This window comes from Catharus ustulatus, chromosome 2 (assembly GCF_009819885.2).
Source record: "Catharus ustulatus isolate bCatUst1 chromosome 2, bCatUst1.pri.v2, whole genome shotgun sequence".
In the NCBI taxonomy this organism is placed as follows: Eukaryota; Metazoa; Chordata; class Aves; order Passeriformes; family Turdidae; genus Catharus; species Catharus ustulatus.
In genome coordinates this window covers 54,824,319-54,842,496 of record NC_046222.1, presented here as the reverse complement: position 1 = coordinate 54,842,496, position 18,178 = coordinate 54,824,319, and the positions used below count along the sequence as shown (strand labels likewise).

Here is an 18,178-nt window from a genome sequence, read left to right as displayed (position 1 = left end):
AAGCTACTGAAGGGTGTATTTAAAAAAAAAAAAAAAGTAAAATTAATATTATAACAGACATTTCTTGTCTGTAAATGCAATCTCTAGTTTATTTTAATAGCTATACTAAAACCCCAAGGTATAGTTAACAGTATTATATGCCTTGTGTCTTCATATAAGAAAACATCCCCCAAATGCATTTTCTAATTTACAAGCCTGTGACAAATCCAAACTACTGAGAAATTAAACTTTAAAAATACGTCTTCAGGTGATAGAGGACTGCTATTAACACTGCTATAATTGTACACCACTTGCATCAAATCTGACATTTCTGTTTAATATGTTTTGCTAAGGGTATACCATTTTACGGCCTCCCAATGAAATCAAATTCAACCCAGACGTTTTCACTTCTCTAGTATAATTCACTTCAAGGTTTTAAAGCTTCCATTTCTTCTTCTTTCTTTCTTTTTCTCCCAAAAGGCTGATCCCCTGGCATCCATTAATTCCACAAGAGTCTAGTACTGGGTCAATGAGTCAGTCATGAGTTCCTCCATTTCACACTAAGCCACTTTACTGACATTTTGTCAGAGCTACCTTTCTAACTTCTAAACAGACTATTCAAAAAGTAATATAACGAGTTTGAGAGGTATTAGGAAAGATTAGTGTCTGAACAGGAGGTTCTGGGGAAGTCAATGTTACCAAAAACTGGAGGGGGGGTGGGGAGGGGAGTTAGAAAGGAAAAAAATGTGCAAGCTGACTGGCCAAGTTATGGTCATTTCCGGGTGACTTGCTTCCTCAAAGGTCACTCCGTGAACGCTCATTCTTCCTCCAGCTTGTACTGATTATCTCAAGAGAAGGTCGAGGTTGATAAAGGCAGACACAATAAAATAAACTGTGTTATCCAGGTTCTCCCTTGTGTGTTACCACTCTAACACAGCACATACTGTATTAATTCCATTTCATCCACTGTAGGTGAATGAGTTTCTTGAAAATGAATCAAAACAACCTGAGAGTAAGGAACAAAATGGTCTAAGTAAATCTTTAATCCTTTGTCGAGCAATAATCTATCATACACTACATTTTTCAAAGGTGGTCTACTTTCTGCCACAATTTGAGGTGCCAGAATTCCAGCTTGTTTTCAGGCTGATCAAACTACTGCCACAGCTCTATTTTCATTAGCTCAGTGTGAAATAATTCAGCTCCAGAAGAGACTACACATATTCAAAGGGGAGAAGGAAGGAGGGAAAAGAGAGGGAGAAACAGAGAGGGAATGCCAGGGAGGACACAAGCATGGGAAGAAAGGAGCTGGACCCACAGAAATGTAGTTTCCTAAAGAGAGACACATTCTTTTGAAAATTTTAGATATTTGGTTTTTAAATTTTAATGCAGAATTCTGTGAAAGTGGTTTGGATGTACAGTAGTTTCACGAATACAAGCCGCACGGATTATAAGTCGCACCCCCGGTGCCTCGACAATGTTGCTGTCTTTGTCAATAGATGAGCCGCACCCCGAATATTAGCCGCACTTTCGTTCGTCGCGAGAATCCGTGCGCAGCTTTCACAAATTGGCCAATTAGTAAGAGGATCGCGGCATAGCGGGCTTTACTGGCTCGGGGCGGGGCCAGGCAGGCTCGGCCCGCTCATGGTTGCCGACGGGGCCGGGTGGCCCAGCTCAGCGCCACGGCTCGGCGGGGCTGGCCGGGTGGTGCTGCCGCCGCCGCCGGGCTCGCTGGCCCCCCTCTCCCGTCAGCACCGCCCCGCTGCCGCTTTCGCTCGCCCCGCGCCGCGCCTCGCGAGCGCCGCGCCCGCCCCGCGGCGCTTTCGCGGCTCGCGGTTCGCGGCTCGCGGTTCGCGGCTCGCGGTTCGCGGCTCGCGGCTCGCGGCTCGCGGCTCGCGGCTCGCGGCTCGCGGCTCGCGGCTCGCGGCTCGCGGTTCGCGGCGGCGCTTTCGCGGCTCGCGGTTCGCGGCTCGCGGCGGCGCTTTCGCGGCTCGCGGTTCGCGGCTCGCGGCGGCGCTTTCGCGGCTCGCGGTTCGCGGCTCGCGGTTCGCGGCTCGCGGTTCGCGGCTCGCGGCTCGCGGCTCGCGGCTCGCGGTTCGCGGCTCGCGGTTCGCGGCTCGCCGTTCGCGGCTCGCCGTTCGCGGCTCGCCGTTCGCGGCTCGCGGCTCGCGGCTCGCGGCGGCGCTTTCGCGGCTCGCGGCTCGCGGCGGCGCTTTCGCGGCTCGCGGCTCGCGGCGGCGCTTTCGCGGCTCGCGGCTCGCAGCGGCGCTTTCGCGGCTCGCGGTTCGCGGCGAGCGGCGGCGCTTTCGCGAGCGGCGCTTTCGCGAGCGGCGGCGCTTTCGCTCGCCCCGCCGGCAGGGCTGCCGCCGCCGCCACCAGGCTCGCCGGCCGCCCCGTCCCGTCTGCACCGCCGCCGCGTTTCCTCGCCCTGGCCGGCACTGCAGGCCCCCGCACCGCCGGGCTCCCCCATGCTGCTGGCCCCGATTATGCTGGGCTTCCCCCGCTGCCAGGTAGCCCCACCCGCCGGCCTTCCTGCTTCTGCCATGCTCCCCTGCATTGCTAGCCCCAGTTCTCCCGGGCTCCCCCGCCCTGCTGGCTCAGGCTCTGCCGCCCGCCCCCGACACTGCTGGCCCCGCCTCTGCCAGGCTTTCCCACCTCTGCCGGGGCCGGCCGGGCTCCAGCTTGGCTTGGGGCTGCCGCGGGCTCTCACTTCCGTGTTGGCAGCTTTTAGAATTTTGTTAATAGATTAGCCGCCCCGGAATATTAGCCGCACTTCCGGGTTTCCACCAAAATTTTGGTCAAATTGGTGCGGCTTGTATTCGTGAAATTACTGTATTTTTTTTTGGACAACATTGAGGTTGTAAAAGAACAGTTGTGGAAAGTGGCTGCAGTACTTAAAAATCTCACTTCATTAGTTAAAATTGAATTGCTTCAGCACTTACTGAAGCACTTGAAAATAATGTACTTCATAGTCCTCTTTCTTAAATAGTAACTGATGCAAAAAACCCTCCAGATTTTACTTTCCTATTTTTTTAATTAGACCTTGTTAATAAAGAATAAAGGCAATTCATATAATTGTTTAATACAGTACTTGAGAGCAAAAATTGTGGCCATCGTACAACACATAGCAATGAAAAATGTCAGAATAATTCATTACACACACTGTTTTAAAATTATTTCATAACCTGTGCCACAATAATTAGTGAGATTAGTAAGATCAGAGATAAATGTACTTAAAGTAGCTCAGATGAATTTCAAATATATGTTAAGGAATACATGAATAATGAACACTTGCTAGTCTTAACAGTTTTCAAAGTTTGCTACTTTGATGGATAGCCTGTATTCCATGCACTAAATACTTACTATAAAGATTAAAAAAAATTCTTTAGGATGGGAAAAGAACTTACAGCATGTATATCACAAGGAAATCCACACTGCCAAGTCCCTTCCCCCATGTATAGCTACATGTGGAGCCAGAAGAAGCTATGCAAGTATATAGGAAACTTCAACAAAGAGTACGCCTTCAGATTCTCTACTCATACACAACGTGTACACATCTTCTCTTTTGCACACTCTCTCCTTTCTAACAGGACTGCTGGATAAATACTAGAAGTTGCCAGACAGCTGATTGCTGGTTTTTGAATGATTCACACTCTCAGAGCTGAAGCTTTTCTGTTGTGCAAGACAGTGGATGCTGCTCTTAGGAGAGTGACAAAAATGGGCAGAAATTTTGAGGGGGTTTCTTAGCAGTTCCCCAAACCTCACTGCTTTTCAAGTCCCTGAAAACTTGAATAAAATGTTTGAAAGCATTGCAAGGCTAATCTGGAAAAATGAGCTATTTGTAGTATTAATAATAGCTCATTTCCCTATCATTTTGCAGAATGAACTTCAAAGCCTCAGGGAAAAGTTGGCCCTGATGTAATGGCGTTGAGAAATGAAGTTCATTAAGATCTTAAGCAGCAAACAACAGCAACAATTAGCTGCTATACTCATTCTTGATTGATCACTAAGAAACACAGACTCTGCAAATCAAAGGGCCTTGCCAGTACTTTGCCAGTCTTCTTTGGGGGAAAAAAAAAAAAAAAAATTTACAAATAAGGAGTTCGCTACTTCCCTTTGTGGGGATATTCAAACTCAGAGAATGCTCACTTCACCCTAACTTTTCATACTGTCTTGCTTAAATACGCATTTTTCCACTCTGATCCTTTTCCTCTGAGTTTCACCTCTTTGTTCCTTGACAAATAATTCTCTCCTTCATATGTTTGCATATTTCATAGCATTATGTGTCTACCTGTATCCAGCTCCTAAAACACATTTTTTCCTCTTGTGGCCAACTCCAGTTTAGGTATATCTTACATTTGATGCTTTCCAGCAAAGAAAGCACTAAGAATTTGCTTTATCCATCAAGAATTCATACTAAAAACTGGACAAGGAAAAGGAAAAAAACAACGTATGTTCTCTGAGAACATAATAGCTCTGAATAATGTCTAAACAGGCTATTTCAGGTGGACAGCCATGAGATATTCTAGTTGTTACAACCTAAGGATAAACCTTTGGTATCATGATAAGCTTTGTGCCATCCTGTTGATCTTAAAGTTTCCTTCTTAAACTGAAGACAAAATAGAAGTGCATTGACGTATTTTGTTTAGGCTATTGAAGCTCTGTATTAACATACAATAAATTATTTTGGTGGTGCAGTACATTGAATACTGGTATTAAATCTCCCCTAATTTCTACAGATTTTTTTCTTGTTAGATGATTTATGAATGCTTTCTATTTGTTTTGCTATCCCTTAAATATTCAGTTCATTTTTGAATCTCCTTTTATTAATCTATTTTCATCTTAAGCTGAATCAAATTAAAATAAATCAATTCAACATTATTTTCTAAACTCATCTTCCCTGTATGTTCATCAATTAACAAACTCCTATTTTAAACAGCATATTTAATCCCTAATGTATCCCTCAACAGACAGGTCAGGGATTATCTGGAGAAAACATTTATTGGCTAACATACCTCATCTGTTACTCCCATATTAGATTTTCTGTAATGACTTAGCTCCAAGTAGTATTTCTCTTTCCAATGGCATAACAGAAATGTGTATATACGTATATATTTGATTCAGGGACTCTATAGCAGACTGCCAAACGTTCTGGAACACATTGTTTTACAGTCTTTTCCCAAGGGCAATTCTGACCCTTAATTTTTACTATTTTACCTGCTATCCCAAATTCCTTTATTTACATTCAGTGGCATTAAAGAACATAGCTACTTCATCTCTTCACCTTTTACCTTCCTTTTCTGAAGGTATTTGGTTCTAAGCATCTTTTGAATATTTTTTTTATTTCGATAAGCTGGGGTATTTTAATACAAATACGTTTTGCAATGCAGCTGTTATCCATCCTTAATTCCTTCATCCTTGCAATGGCTGGCAGCAGCAGCTTAAATTATCCCACTTGGTTCACAAGACTCCTGGTATTTTCAGACAAACATTTCATCTAATTGTTTTACTGATAACTCATTTGGTTGCTAGTTTAGGAACAATCCTTTCACTAATTACACACCCCACTTGAATACCATCTCTCCGTCTGTCCACAGATATTCCTTTATCTTTTGCAATGCCTTGATGTATTTAACTGCCCTCCTCCTGTGTACTAAAGCCAGACAAGAAGATTATAGTCACTTCCAACTGTCTTCCCTTATTTCTCAGTTTAAGGCTCTTATCCTTTATTTGAGCCCCACTCCTAGGAAGTCACTTTCCCAGATATTCTAGTGGAATTCCAGGAAAACTAGATTTCATTGAAAGGTAAAAATCAAAATGTCAGCACTTTGAAGATATATCAAATATAGTAGATATTACCTCAAATTGCTTCCAAATTTGGAAATTTCCTTTGTTTTTCCTACAAGGCTAAGAGTGATGGTACTTTAAAAGCTATTGACTTCCAGATGAGCATGAATAAGCATAAAATGGTTTATAGGAAGTTCAGGTTGATTTCTTTAAAAAGCATTTACTCCTATATGTTAGGATGATTCTACAATTTGCAATTACTTATTCTAACTAGTAACTGAATAATAACAACATGGTTTGTCTCTTCTGAGACTGTTGGAATACTTATGCCAACAGGAGCTCTGGAATAAAAATAAATCAACAAATCTACATATTTTTTTCTTTTTTTACTTTGCCAAGACAAGAAAAAAATACAATGTCAATATGACCTTCAATTTATCATTTCCTAGTATGAATGGTAGAATATAAATAGAAGAAAAACATACTCACTGTAAAAAATGGTTTTTTTTAAAGAAAGAGTTATTTTTATAGTGAAACCTTTACCTACTTTATTAATAGAAAATGAGAATCAAGAAGGAATCATACCATTCAAAATCCTTCTAGATTTTTGCTTCCTTCTGATAAGGTCCCATGTCTATGAGCAATAGCCCTTTGTATTTAACAAGGTAAATACAAAGGTAAGGAATAAGAGCAGTAAAATCACCCTGCTCTCTGGCTGTTTCTGTATATAGTGTAGAAGTTGTTTTAATCTAATGTGTATTGTTGCATAATATCCCCAGGCACATTCAAGTAAAAGCTAAAGCTGTACAGAAAAGCCAACATTTTAAATGCGTCTTGTCATTAATGCTTTATTAATTGCCCCAGGCAATGCAAACCCAGAGCTAGGCAAGCTATAACAATATGACACTTTAAGGTCAAATCCAATTCCTGCTGTGTTTTATGGAGTGGGCCAAATATTGAGTTAACAGCAGGAAAGAACAATTTATTGAGCTTTTCTCCATCTCCTGATTATCTGATCTAAATTAGATCAGTTAGGCTGTTTTTCTCTAAAAAAAGAAAAAAAATCACCTTTTGTCCACTCAACTTCAAAGAATCTTTGTTTGCATTAGAACAATAAACTTTATTAACATCTATTTCTTTACACTATACCTAGTATGCTGAATATAAAGATATTAGGTATATGTAAATATAAAATATAATACAGCACCTTCTTTAAGTTTACATAAAAAATACCATCATGAAATTGTGTATTTATCCATTTATGTAACATATATGTTACCTTCACATCTGAGGTATCTCTTTGGCTGTTCCTCCAGGACCTGGCCACTGAAGAGAAGGTTCGATCTGGGTGGTCAAACTTGCCATCATTTGCATTTAGAAAGAATGTTGTAAAGGGCTCCTGTAGTTAATGAAATTATGACACATTAAGAAAACAGTACAAGAACTCGTGCAGCAGGTTTCTGTCAAAATACAAAAGCCTTTTGCAGATCAAAATACTTCATAAAGGCAGAGTTAAAGAAAAACATGGCACCTCATAGTTATATGTATGCATGGGATTCTGCACTGGACATCTGAGTGTATTTATTGGCACTAACACATTTTGCACAAACAAATCCTGAGTTCTATACCCTAAGACTAATTACCCATCAGTGGCAGACATATGTAGCTTAGTTCCAGTTCACAATGACTGCCTCCTATACTGCAACCACCACAAACACATTCTGTGCTATTTATATAATTGGGCTTTGTTTATTCCTTGCATGTCGGTATGTAAAAATCTTTAAAAACTCCAATCTCTAAATCTTTCTTGTGTTTTCATTTAATTGAAAAGAGCTCAGTAGGTTCCACTTTGCCTCAAGGTGAGACGAATTGCTCTGTGGTCGTTATGAGGCAGACTATGGTTCCAGGATATGCAGTTTTATCATTATTTTGGGGCAGAGGTACAGAGATTAAATATTTAGCCTTTACTTTTGCTAGTTCTATCTGAAACCATATCCCAGTTATTACTAAATGGAAACAGCTACCAGCTTTTGGGGAGAAAAAGCTCAGGCATTAGACAGTCTGGATAAGCCATTTTAATGTCACTACATTCCACTGCAGGAAAGGGGTTAACAGTGGACCAAATCCATAATTTGACAGTAGAACCTGAATATGAAGATCATTGGCAGAAACCTGGATTTCCACCACTACTCCACTAGTTCTCTTATTCAACTAATAGTTGGCAGTGTGCCTACAGGGATGGAGGTTGCTTCTTCCGCTTCCAACATCTCATGGGGAATGTTTTTTAAAAAGTCCCTTTCATTAAATTCATACTCAAACTTATTTAATGGCATATCCTGATCATCTGGAAGTTTTATTATCAAAGCAGTTCATGATCACCAGATTGCAATTATTATTATAGTATTATTCATCTATTATTTGAATTTTATTCTAAACATTCTTGGTTTCCTTGTATGACATTTTTGAACAAGCCAGGGAACTCCTCCATTAATAAAGAATTTTTGAAACAATCATGCTGCATTATACACATTGTAAGTAAATTTCCCCAGATGGAAAAAGAATTAAGACATTTATGTTTACATAGTCCTTAAGAGAAATTTAAATATACGTAAGGAAAGCATGGATGCAAAAATAGTGAAAATATCCAAAAAAAGAGTTTCTACCTTTATTCCACGTCTTCCCAATTAATTTTTTCTATCATGCACAGCAGTCAACACGGGCTACTTTCTTTCAAAGAAGAAAAAACTCTAACCAATTTTTTCCTCTTAAAATGTGGGGAATTTGTTTTTAATAAATACATTCAAAAGAATAGTATCTCATAAATACACTTTCATCTGTGCATTTATTCCAATCAGAGACTCCTAATGTGTGTTGAATAATTAATTAAAATAATCAAATTAAATACAAAATCATCACTATAAAATTTCTTATTGGAGGACCCTAAATCTCATTGCACAATGGTTTTATTTCCACATGTGAATATTGAAAGGTTGTGTGGTGAGGAAGAGATTTATAATTTAAATAGAATATTACAATTTAACAGTAGCTTCACTTGATGAGTAGTATGAACTACAACAATGAACTGAAATATTGAAAGAAAATATCTATCCAGATTTTCCAGGGTTCCATATACTGAATTTAATGTAAAATATAAATGAAAATGTGCAAGATTTAGACCCAGAACTACAAAATGGAAAACAATATATATACATAAATTGGATCATATTAATTTATCCTAAAATTCTGTTAATATTATAATTTTATTAAATTCACATTTTTAATATGAGAATTATTTTTCTTTAAAATTAATTCCTCCTCCCAATTATCTTGGTATATTTGCAATAGTAATTATTCTGTCTTCTAGCTTGCTCTGACTGAAAAACATTTTATGTTCTAGATCTGAACACAAATAATTCTGTCTTTTAACATGTACTACCCATCATCTTTTTCTTTATGAGATATTTGCAATTTTTGTGAATATTGTTGTGGAGCAGACTGTGGATCACTGCAGAGGTTCTGAAATCAGAAGCAGTCAATGGATTTAAAAGAATCAGAAAGCAGAAGAATGATGTAATTACAGTAAATTATGTAAAAATATTAATCCAAACTTCCATGACAACATTATTTTAAGCATCTGAGACAAATACACAAAAGCAATAAAATTCATAATCAAGGATTAAACTTTTAGTAGCTGAGCACTACAGGGTGCCCTATTATGTTATCCTGCCATGGCCTGTTGTGCCTATCTTTTTGGATTTTTAATCCTTAGCAGAAATTCAGAGCTTTTACTTGCTTTATCTCAGACCTCTAACATAATTTTAAGGTAATTTTTATTCTTTGGGAAGTCAAGTGCTTATATAAATATAATTCATATCTGTATTCAATATACTCATTTAAATACTGTTATTCTATGATACCGATTACTGTCATTTCATGTAAAGGTTTTGTTGCTGTGAAAGCTATAAAGCAGCACAATGTTTTCATTATAGCTCCATCTCTCTCGTTCCCAATATTCTGAATAAAATTCATGTCTTGTTCACTGCCAACAAGGAGAGAAATTCGTGAGGGACTCGATTACATTGAACACAAACCTGAGCTGTGAGAACAACAAATTTTCCATTCAATAGCACCTCTCTCCTCGCTCCCCTTTTAGCAGTACCCAGACTCATTTGGATCATTTATGGTGGGAGTAGAGGAGGAAGGAGGAAGGGATATGGTCATTCTGAGACATCTTATGTCGAAGAAAAATGTCCTTCCGGTCATTTGTAATGGGAGAGGGAGAGTATATGAGGGTTTATCAGAGTGACACACACCTTTTGCCTGATATATCTGTGACTGTCCTGCTCCAATCGAACAAAAACAAGAACCAAATTCACTTCTGTTTACCAGAGGACATCCAGTCCTTCTCACCTTTGAATCTCACAAAAAACTGGTTTTAACTCCATCCGATCTAACTCCTAATAAATCCAGAGTTTCTTCTACCTTGTACAAATATGCAGTCATTGCAATGGCAACTGGAAGACAATTATTCTCTACAAACATCTTGACTACCACATTAGAGAATCTTGCTCTCAAACATGGTCTCTGTTTCCATGAAGATGCAACTGATTTACAAAAATGTAACTTCTTCAGTAGTAATTATTGAGAATATTCATTTGTACCATAACTCTATCCTATTTCTCCTAAAAATCTGAAACCAATGCTGATATTCACATTCTATCTGATTCAAGCCAGGATTCATTCTTCTATTTTTCTTTTTTACTTCTGTTTACTTTTCAGGTCAAGTCACTGGACTATATGGCATTCTGAAGTGGCATTCTTGGTTTAAACTATTCCATCTTCTGCAACTTAAATATTCACAGCTCCAGATGAAATGCACAAGAACAAAATGAGTCTTCAGGTGGTAAGGTAACCTAGCAATAAACTATAAATATTCAATTTAATTGATACAAAAATGCATACAACAGAATATGTATTAATGGTGAAACAAAGGCAGAGATATCGAAATTACAGTAAATTCACGAATACAAGCCGCACTGAGTATAAGCCGCATCTCTGGGTGTTGGCAAATATTTCGTTTTTTGTCCATAAATAAACTGCACCCGAGTATAAGCTGCTCTGTCATTAGCAGCGAGGACCCACGTGCAACAAAGTTGCCAAATACTAACAGAACCGCGGCAGGGCGGGGTTTACTGGCTCGGTTCGGGCTGTGCAGGCTCGGCCCGCTAGGGGCTGCTGACGGGGCCAGGAAGCCCAGCCCGGCGCTGCCGCTCGGCGGGGCCACAGGGGGCCAGCCGCCGCTGCCACTGGGCTCGGTCACCACGGCCCGGCACTGCCCTGTGGTGGCAGGCAGGGACAGAGCCCCCCCACCTGCTCCCGCGGCGGCGGCAGCGGGCGGGGACGGAGCCCCCCGCCGCCTTCCCGAGCTGGGGCAGGGCTGGCCCGGGTCCCCCGCCACCTCCCAGAGCCACGGCAGTGGCAACGCGGGTCCCTCCCCTCCTCCCCAGGCCACGGCAGGGGCGGCCCGGGTCCCCCCCCTCCTCCCTGAGCCGCGGCAATGGCGGCGCGGAGCCCCCCCGTCTCTTCCCCGGGCTGTGGCAGAGGAGGGAAGGAGGGAGCTCTCGCTCCTCTCTCCTCGCCCCCCGTGCTGCCTGCAGGGAGCCAGGCTCCACCCGCGGTGCAACAGAGTAGCGATTTGTAACAATCGCAAAATGCCGACTTTGCAGCTGCTCGGGTCGGCACTCTGGCAGGCACTTCTGAGGTTGTAAATGTCAGAAAATTATTCACATAATAGCCGCTCCTGAGTATTAGCCGCATTTCCGGTTTAGGAGCAAAATCTTAGTCAAATTGGTGCGGCTTGTATTCGTGAAATTACTGTAACTACAAAGAACTGAGGCTAAGACATACAGTGTCTTTTAAAAAAACTAGCCTGATACATGTATTGAGTTTGTGTGGCAAAATTCTGGTGGTGGGGGAGGCTACAGGGGTGGCTTCTGTGAGAAGTTTTTACCATATCCAATAGTGCCAATGCCAGCTGGCTCCAAGATGGACCTGCCTCTGACCAAGGCCAATCCTGTCAGTATGGCAAAGTGCCTTCATGATAACAGACTTAAGGGTCAGGGAAAAACTACAGAACACTAGAGAGAGGAATGAGAATATGTGAGACGAACAGCTCTACAGGCAACAAAGTCAGTGCAGGAGGAGGGCCAGGAGGTGCTCCAGACTCCAGAGAGGAGATCCCCCTCCAGCCCATGGTGCAGGCCATGGTGAGACAGCTGTGCCCCTACAGACCATGGAGGTCCAGAGGGGAGTGAAGATTTACCTGCAGCCCCTGGAGGAACCCATGCCACAGCAGGTGGATGCCCGAGGAAGTCCCTGGGAAGCCTGTGCTGGTGCAAGCTCCTGGCAGGGACCTGTGTTTCCAGGGAGAGTGGGGTCCATGTGGGAGCAGGTTTATTGGCAGTGCTTGTAAGCTAACAGGGGACCCTCTGTTGCAGTCTGTTCCTGAGGAACTCCACCCTGTGGGAGGGACCCACGCTGGAGCAGCTCATGAAGAGCTGCAGCCCATGGGAAGGACTCACTTCAGAGGAGTTCATGGAGAACTGTCTCCCATGGGAGGGACCCCAAGTTGGAGCAGGGGAAAAGTGTGGAGTTTTCTGACGAGAAAAGAGTGGCAGAGACAACGTGTGATGAACTGAGCAGAGCCCCCATTTCCCATTCCCCTGGGTTGGTGGAGAGGAGAGAGAGAATTTAGGAGTTAAGTGCAGAGAAGAAGGGAGGGATTGGAAGAAGGTGGTTTTAAGGTTTAACTTTATTTTCTCATTATCCTATGCTCATTTGATCAGTAATAATTCAAACTAATTTCCCCAATCTGAGTCTGTTTTGCCCATGAAGGTAATTGGTGAGGGATCTCTCCCTGGCCTTATCTCAACCCATGAGTCTTTCCATATTTTTCCTCTCTCCTGCCTAGCTGAAGAGGGGAGTAGTAGAGCAGTTTTGGTGGTACTTGACATCTAGGCAGAGCCAATCCACCACAATACATCAGATAAGGGAAAGCAACTGAGGGAAATATAAGGCAGTAGGGAACAGATTATCACACAATTAACTCAAAAATATGATATTACAAGCAATGTTTTGAAGACAACTGACAGAAACCAGATTGCATCTGTCAAAGCTGAAAAGCAAAACTTAAAATAATTTTTGAGGTTTTGTAGCAATTACACAATTCTCTCTCTATATATATAGTTCAGAGTGGTTGAAATTTCCTTACCTACAGCAAAGACTGTTTCCTCCAATACTAAGGTCTAGGCAGGCAGTTTCTCCCCTTGGATCCCCATTTCTACATACTGTTTTGTTCTGCTTCTGTCTAAACTCTCATTTCCAATTTATGTTTTGTCATAGATTTTTCATTTCTTTCCTTGCTTTTTTCTCTTTCTTTTGCTTTTCTTTTTCTTTTTCTTTGGTTTATACAGCCTTCTCCTATGGTTTTAGTTTGTACTCCTGTCTTTCACTTTGTTGTCACTTTCTACCAAAAGCTCTACAGTAACACATCTTTTCCCATCACTCTTCTCCAGTCTTTCAAATCACTGAAAGTGTTTTTCTGCCTGAACCTTTGCATCTCTTAATCTCTTAATCTCTTCCTCTTTCTGGACTAGACTGTAATTTACCTTTTTTTACAGAGTCTTCTTCATAAACTCTCATCAAAGCTCTAGCTTAAGAAATTCACAAGCAATAAATACTACTTTAACTTACGGAAATCTGACCTAGCCTTTTCTATCTATTTCATTGGCACAATCTTCTCCCTTAGGATATTTCATCCTTTATTTTGTAACAAAAATATATCTCTATAGATCACTATGACTTTATAATCTTTGTTTGCATAATCTTTTCCTCTATCCACACTTATTTTCAAATATCTATTTAGGGTCTTCATTTGCTGCCTTATCCAGTCTTATCATATTATTATCTTTTTTTCCTTCTCTGAGGTTCAATTTTTCTCTGGATGTCTTCTTACACTTCTGTTGTCTACTCTCACTAGAGATTACTTTTCTTTGCTGTTTAATCATATTTAAATAATCTTTAAAATACCTAGTGTGTCCCTGTATTTAAGTTATCTGTTGTTTTCACCTTTTCATTGGCAACTTCTTTTAGATATCAGTGCTTTCCACTTCTGCTTTCTATTGTCACATATATTGTTTGCTCTAACAAATGTAATTTGTAAGGTCTGTATTGCAAGGCCATTAAGACAAAGACCATGTTGTCTTGCTCTTTTGGATGAGAACACAAAGAGAGCAAGAACATCTACAGTATTACATAAACAGCAGTAGTAAAAATGACATTGCATTAGCCTAATACAGGAAATGAATACTCCTTGGTGTGTTGTACATTCAGCCTCTAAGTAGACTTCCAGATCTGAGAATTTGCCAAGTAGCAAGAGAGTATCTTTTGCTGTACAGCAGCCAAAATTAATAGATGAGCATGCAAATAAAACTACTGTTTTTAATCTACTTTAAGGCAACAAAGAAGCACATATGTACCATAAAATGTAAATGAATAATTTAGCAACATTTAAAAGGAATACAATGGTCACCCAACACAGGAGTGTAATCAACACTTAGATTCCCATAGTTTAAGAAATATATCCTGAACTCACAGACACACGAATTCCATTCTGAGCAGAAAAAAAACAGAACATGTCTAAGGGAAGCTGAGATGGGTAAAAACTTGATTATCAAGCTTTGTGTGGCTGTTTTGCTTTGTTGTATGCAAAACAGGCTTAGAATACACCTTATGGAACAGATTTTTATTGGCAGGTTGTACTACGTCAACTTAAGTAATTACACAGTCACTCAATTTTTCATTATTTCAGGTTTCTCTGTGAAATTTTCAGTGTCTCATCAACACTCTTTATTCTGTAAATAATTGTGATAACATACACTGAATTCAGATTCATTCTGTCTTTGAAATTTGGTTCCCTTCCCTAGATCTCGTCTTGGTCATAGGAGCATGAGGTTTCCAGAACTGACATAATGGTTTGAAGTTAGAATCCACATTTTTACATTTCTGAAAACTGTAGAGATATTCATTAATTTAAAAGCATAATTCATAGCTCATTTGCATAAAATATGCTGCTTTAATATAAAACTGGTTATATAATTCCCTTCTCAATGTGACAGTTTAATGTTCTTACAAAAGGCTTTTTTTTTTATGTTGCATGGATCTGTCCCTAGTTGAAAATAATAAATGAATATGAGCAGTATCAGATTTGTATATTATCTACAGATATTTTTTGGGGAGTGGATTTAGTTTAAGATGCATTTTTCTGATTGTATATCAGTCCTCATACCACCACCATTTTATGTTTAAATTAATTATTTTGGACTGTTTGGGTAGGAAGGATCCCCTGATCACTACAATGAGTATATCAAGTATATCTAGAGAATTTCTGAGATTTTAAGGCAGGGAAGAATGATGAGATTTTAATAGAAAGGTAGTTTTATAAAAACAAAACGAAACAAAAAAACCCCAATGGTAAGTGACAGAAGAGATGCTGTAAATAATGATATTAATGAAAACCAGGATCCAGAAATACTTACAATGCGAACAAGCCAAGCCAAGGTAGAAGTAGATGTAGAGTAGTGGGTGTTGTAATGATAAGGTGGAGTCTGATCATCTTCCCATGTCTCATACCGCTCTGCATAGAAGACAGCTCTCTTCGGGTTCAAAGCACCAATAGGCTGTAAAGTGATAAGAGGTCACATATATTATCAGTTGAAGGGCAGCATGTCTGATATGGCACAGGTTAATTCTGCATTAAAATTCACTGCACAGGAGACTGCAACCAAACACATTCCATGCTGTAGTAACCCCTGAGATTGCTGTAAGCATACAGTTTGTTTTCAAAGGCTTTGTGTACTAAAAGTCTTATGAGTTTCCTTATTTTAATTGACAAATATAAGTGATCCACATCTGCAAACTTTCAAGACCTTCTTGAAGTATAAGTTGTTTCCCAATTAGTTCAGCAGCATTGTTCTGGAAATAGACTTCTAAAACTGCATTTAAAATGCATTGAGGCCAAACTAATATTTCTGTTGCTGTCATTCACCATAATCACACAGCTAATGAAAACTGACTTTTGCTCACACAGGATACTTTGTAATGCGCAGTTCATGATGAAAAGATTTCACGCGGAACTGCTGATGGTGTCTGGTGATCCTATGCAGAAATACTTAAAAACCATGCATAGTCCTCAGGACTGGGTGTGCTTTCTGACTGAACAAAGCCACGTTTTACTGAACAAAGCAAACAAGCTTGGTACTTGAAAACAATAGAATTATTCACAAATTCAAAGTCCATTCTGAGCAAACTTAAAGGACAATCTATACAAACCAGGTGAAAAACAAGAGATGCTAGGCAGTAGTGGGAACTATTGGTTTTGATGTGGCTACTTGAGGAAGACAAGCTTTTTATGATTTTTAACCCACTTTATCTCATAATTTTTTGCAAAATATATTTGTTACTGTGTGATGCAAAAGTTACTGGGATAAAGAAAATACAGATTTTAGCTTTTACAGTAAAATTAACCAAACACATGCAGTTTAATACTAAGAGGAGGGCATACTTCCACACCAAACAATTGTATGAACGTTTTGTAGTTTGAAATTATTACTTGATTTGCCTTAATCAATTTTTAATTAGAATTTATATTATTGCGGGTATGAAAAATAAATGCATAAGCAAGGACTTTGACCCTTTTCAAAATGCTAACACTATTTTCACATTTTATTTCACTGCAAAATTTTTCTACTGAATTAAAATCCCAAGTAATTCAGAAAGGAAATACCAGTACAAGGTCAAATCTCTGTGTTTCACTACACTAGATATGTAAATAAAAATTTTTAAAGTTGAAAGTTTTTTGAGATGGATGCATACAAGGCTGACATAGAACATGATATTTTCTGGTTTAGAGCTTGTTTTTAAATAGCAGTCTTTGCTGAACACTTACATTTAAAACATTATGATTTCAGTATTTTTCATATTATGCACTCTGGATGCTTAATACTTTGCTGTGTCATGGAGAAGTTAATAGTTTTCTCATATGTATAAAATGATTGAGTAATCCCAAAGGATGGGTGTTATCTGGTGCAGACTGCACTGAAAGATCTCACAAAACATTCTTGAAAGAGAAGTATGAGCCATTCCTTAACACTTTCCAGGCTCATTTACCAAATACTGCCAATAGGAAAAAATAAATATTTGCATTTTTGTTATACTTGGTTTTGTTACAGATCCTGCCAGTGTCAGGAAACCCACTGGCAGTATTATATCCTTTAAGTTATCATTATATAGAAATGGTTGTTCAACAGCTTCCTTGAAAGAGACATTCTTTTCCCATTAGACTGACAAACTGTGCAGATATATGTGCACTTTGCTAAATTATATCAGGCTCTGGGTTGTTTTGGGAACTGGATGGATCCTGCTGACACCACCCTCATTAAGGTACTGTGCATCCACTTCTCTGGCAGAAAAAATTCCAGTCCAAACCACACATTTCAAGAGCTAGAGCAGTAATTCACACCATAGTCTGTTAAAATGAAATGTTCACCCCCTCTGAGAAGAGAACACAAAATAGCAGACAAATTGGTGAGATTGTATTTGGTAATGGAGAAACATCCTGAGAATATCTCTTCCCTCCACTACGAAGGTGCATCTTATCCTATGCTGCAGTGAATTCTGAGGCTATGGAAGACAGAGATGTCATCTGTAACCATTTTGTAGGTTTGAAGGCACAGTGGAGAATGAATATGATGATTAATGCAAGATCGAAAATATGGAAAACTCCTGGCCTTTCAAAACACAGTTGATGCTTATTAGAAGTCTTTCATCAAAAAAGCAATGTGCTTTCATTATTCACTGTAAATTGACTACAGTAACAAGGCCTGTGAGGTATAACTGATGCTCGAAATAATTATGAGGTATTTTATTTTATAGACTAGCAAAATTTTAATGAAGGTTTGATCAGTATCTTTAAATAACATTTTAATGTAATATATATAGAGTTGTATTTAATAAAAAGGTTATTTCTCTTAAGAATTTTACAATAATTTTTAAAGTCAAATAAAATACTAATGCAAACATACCATCATGTTTTCTGGGTTGTTCAATGAGAGGTGTTACTTCAATTTAAAAGACAAAAGGCATAACGATGTAAGATCGTGCATTCCCATTTTCATATAAAAATGCCTGTACAAGTAGCTAAAATAATCTACTTTCAGAACATATATGATTAATGGTATTAAATGATAAACCTGAAAAGCTGTATTCTAGATTACTTTCATCCTCATCAATATTCTTCTCAGAGTAGTTATCTTTTTTTTTTTCTTGCAATTACTTTAGGATTCATTTGAAGAAAAAT

The 18,178-nt window shown here is 39.5% G+C and overlaps 1 protein-coding gene across 14 annotated transcripts in view; it reads right to left on the bottom strand.

Moving 5' to 3' along the window:
* NBEA (neurobeachin) overlaps positions 1–18,178 on the bottom strand; it is a 471,232-nt gene that overhangs the window by 61,157 nt on the left and 391,897 nt on the right. For all 14 annotated transcript variants that reach the window (XM_033085485.1, XM_033085506.1, XM_033085530.1 and 11 more), the window contains 2 exons: positions 15,360–15,500; positions 7,043–7,162 (listed from right to left, as the gene is read on the bottom strand). In XM_033085485.1, the coding sequence (XP_032941376.1) occupies positions 7,043–7,162; positions 15,360–15,500 (261 nt within the window). The remainder of the gene's footprint in view (positions 1–7,042; positions 7,163–15,359; positions 15,501–18,178) is intronic.